Source organism: Lupinus angustifolius, chromosome LG10 (assembly GCF_001865875.1).
Source record: "Lupinus angustifolius cultivar Tanjil chromosome LG10, LupAngTanjil_v1.0, whole genome shotgun sequence".
Taxonomy (NCBI): Eukaryota; Viridiplantae; Streptophyta; class Magnoliopsida; order Fabales; family Fabaceae; genus Lupinus; species Lupinus angustifolius.
This window is the reverse complement of record NC_032018.1, coordinates 6,759,505-6,762,603: the sequence shown is the minus strand read 5'-3', so window position 1 is coordinate 6,762,603 and position 3,099 is coordinate 6,759,505. Positions and strand designations below refer to the sequence as shown.

The following is a 3,099-nucleotide window of genomic DNA, read 5'->3' as shown; positions in this document are numbered from 1 at the left end:
GTCACTTAAACTTTATCATTCTTTTGTTCTTTATTTATTTATTTGTTTCTAACAACTAACTATTCATCACTTTTGTACATTAGAATACCATTAAACCGGTGTTGAAATTTATTCCACAAAACCGAGATGGTATTCAAAGGTACTTAATAATTATGTAATAGGGGAGTGCTTCGATACCATTGTATCGGCGTTAGAATTTATTCTAACAAAGCCGAGATGAGGCAAAGAAGGAATAACTTATTCACATGATTATTAGAAGTAAGTTGTAAGTGGAATATTCTTGAAACCATTACATCGGCGGAATTTATTTCAACTAAGCCGAGATGACGAACAAAGAATAAAACCGAGTTCACTTACTTAACCAAATAAAAAGAGAACACACCGTAGAGGAAACTCTCCTTTCAACAAATTGGCGCCGCTAAAGAAAAACATCTTTCAACAATGTTCCCGACTCAGATAGGATTGCCTCCAACGTGAGGATACTTGTGGGAAACCAAAAATATTATAGTCTATATAAAAAATATGACTTATCGTTCTCTTCTCTTTCTCTTCTATCAAACAACTATTAAAATCTACTATCTTTCTTATCACTTTATCTCTTCTCTTACTATTTCTTCTTATCTTCTCTCCTTCTATTTTCTTCCATCAACCAAAGAGGACATTAAGGAACGAAGTGCAGGAGGTTGTGGGTTCGAGTACCACCATCAATAAAAAAAGGTTATAAAGTGGTTTGGTAGTTAAAGTGAAGGAGGTTGAGAGTGAAGTTTGACTCACAATAAAATACTACCATATTAATAATTGCCGATAAAAAACTTTGTTAGTAAATAACTTTATTAAAAATTATAAACAAAATATTATCTCTCCTTCTCTCTCCCAACACCAAACATCCAAAATCCCATTAGTTTCCCTCCTCTTTCACTCTCACCAACCCACCATTTGAAAACATGACATGGACGCATATTACAATACTCGAAGTGAGTGTATTCTTGTCCCACCCCTTCTCTTCTACATCAAGTCATGAGTTTCCAGCAGCTGTACGAAATATGTACACTTTACTGGGATGCATATTACAACACTCCAAGTGTATTACTATCCCAAATGTACCTTTTTGTTTCAATATATTTCTCTGATAACAGAAAAATTAAAATGGTGGATACTTGATTAACATGCTCAAATCTTCCTTCAGGTCCTTTCAAGCATGAAGGTACTTATGGTTGAGGACTCTAATAATGCTCAGATTTGGCCTGATTTCCCAATACCAAACGAGCCTTAAATGTCACAGTGGATAACTAGAGCAATGTTATTTCCTCCGAATTCAACTTACAAACTTTCCTCGGAAAACATCTTTTACAATACAAATGATAATTATTGTCTCTTTAATGCATTAAACGAGTGCAACATTTTGGGTTTTTTTCAAGGTTCCAAAATTACCCTTTCTTTCTATTAATTGCTAAACGTTACAAAGATAAATTTCTCATTCACATCTCAAACTTTTTTTTGCACACGGGTTGTATTTCAATTCAAAGAAATTGTCACTCTCATTATAGTTGCAGAGATATTTCTCAATTATGTTTAATATTTTTATGGTTTATCACATTCTCTTAATTGTTGTTGCACATTTCATTCCTTTATTTATTTATTATATAGTGAAATTTATTAGCAATAATTCTTTATAACTATGTAAGGAAAATATGTATGTAACTATGTTCAAGAGGAGGTAAATATGTATGTAACTATGTAAGGAAAATTCTTCTAAAGTGAGATTGTCGACCAAAACTGAGTGTCAAGCAAAAATTTCTGTGATTGTTCAAAGTAGTAGAGAGTGTACTATTTCTTCTGTTCATCTAGATTATAATCATGCTTTAATTCCAACAAAGTCTAGATATCAAAGGTCTCATAAGAAAATGGATTCTTATTCAAAAAGAAGACTTGAATTAAATGATTGTGCAGGAATTCCATTAAACAAAATTTTCCATTCATTAGTGGTTGAATCTAAAGAGTATGAGAACCTACAATTTGGTGAGAAAGATTGTCAAAATTACATTGCAAAGTTGAGGCAATTAAGACTTGGAGTAGGGGACGCTGAGGCACTTCGTAACTACTTCACTCGTATGCAACGAAGAAATTCAAAAAAATTCTATGTTATTGATATGGATGATGATGGTCGTTTACGAAATGTGTGTTGGGTAGATGCAAGGTCTAGGGCAGTTTATGATTCATTTGGAGATGTTGTATCATTTGATAATACTTATTTGACTAATAGATATAATATGTCATTTTCTCCTTTTGTTGGAGTGAACCATCATGGACAATCTATCTTATTTGGATGTGGCCTACTATCAAGGGAGGACAGAGAGACGTATGTATGGCTATTCAAATCATGGATGGAATGCATGCGGGGTCGAGCTCCAAAAGCAATAGTTATAGATCAATGTCGATCTATCCAAGCAGGAGTGACAAAGGTATTTCCCGAATCTCATTATTGCTTTTGCCTTTGGCATATTATGAAGAAAGTTCCTGAAAAATTAGGTAGCTTGGCTCAATATAAAGAAATCAAGAAAACTTTAAAAACCCTTGTGTATGATTCAATGGAAATAAAAGGTTTTGTAGATGTTTGGCATGACATGATTACAGATTATGGTCTTCAGAAACATGAATGGTTAAGCTCCTTATTTTTTTGATCGTGGTCATTGGGTGCCAATATATGTTAAATCAATATTTTGGGTGGGAATGTCTATGACCCAAAGAAGTGAAAGCATGAATGTTTTTTTAATGATTATGTTAACTCAAAAACCTCATTGAGGCAATTTGTTGAGCAATATGACAGTGCATTGAAAAGTAAGATAGAGAAGGAAAATAAGCCTGATTTTGAGTCTCTTAATTCATCTTATCAATTGATAACAAGTTTCCACTTTGAAAAGTAATTCCAAGAGACTTGCACCAATGCAATTTTCAAGTTGTTTCAAGATGAGCTGCGAGGTATGCTTTTTTTTTTTGCAATTTCACACTGGTTAGAGTTGATGGTCCAATATCCATATTTAATGTCATTGATATTAGGGAGAGTAAGGACAGATGTCCTGGGAAAAGGTTTGCATACAC

At 33.3% G+C, this 3,099-nt stretch overlaps 1 protein-coding gene across 1 annotated transcript; it reads left to right on the top strand.

The window, feature by feature from the left end:
• LOC109357989 (protein FAR1-RELATED SEQUENCE 6-like) lies at positions 1,905-2,681 on the top strand. Its single transcript, XM_019602057.1, has one exon. It carries the CDS (start codon positions 1,905-1,907, stop codon positions 2,679-2,681), a length of 777 nt encoding a protein of 258 aa, XP_019457602.1.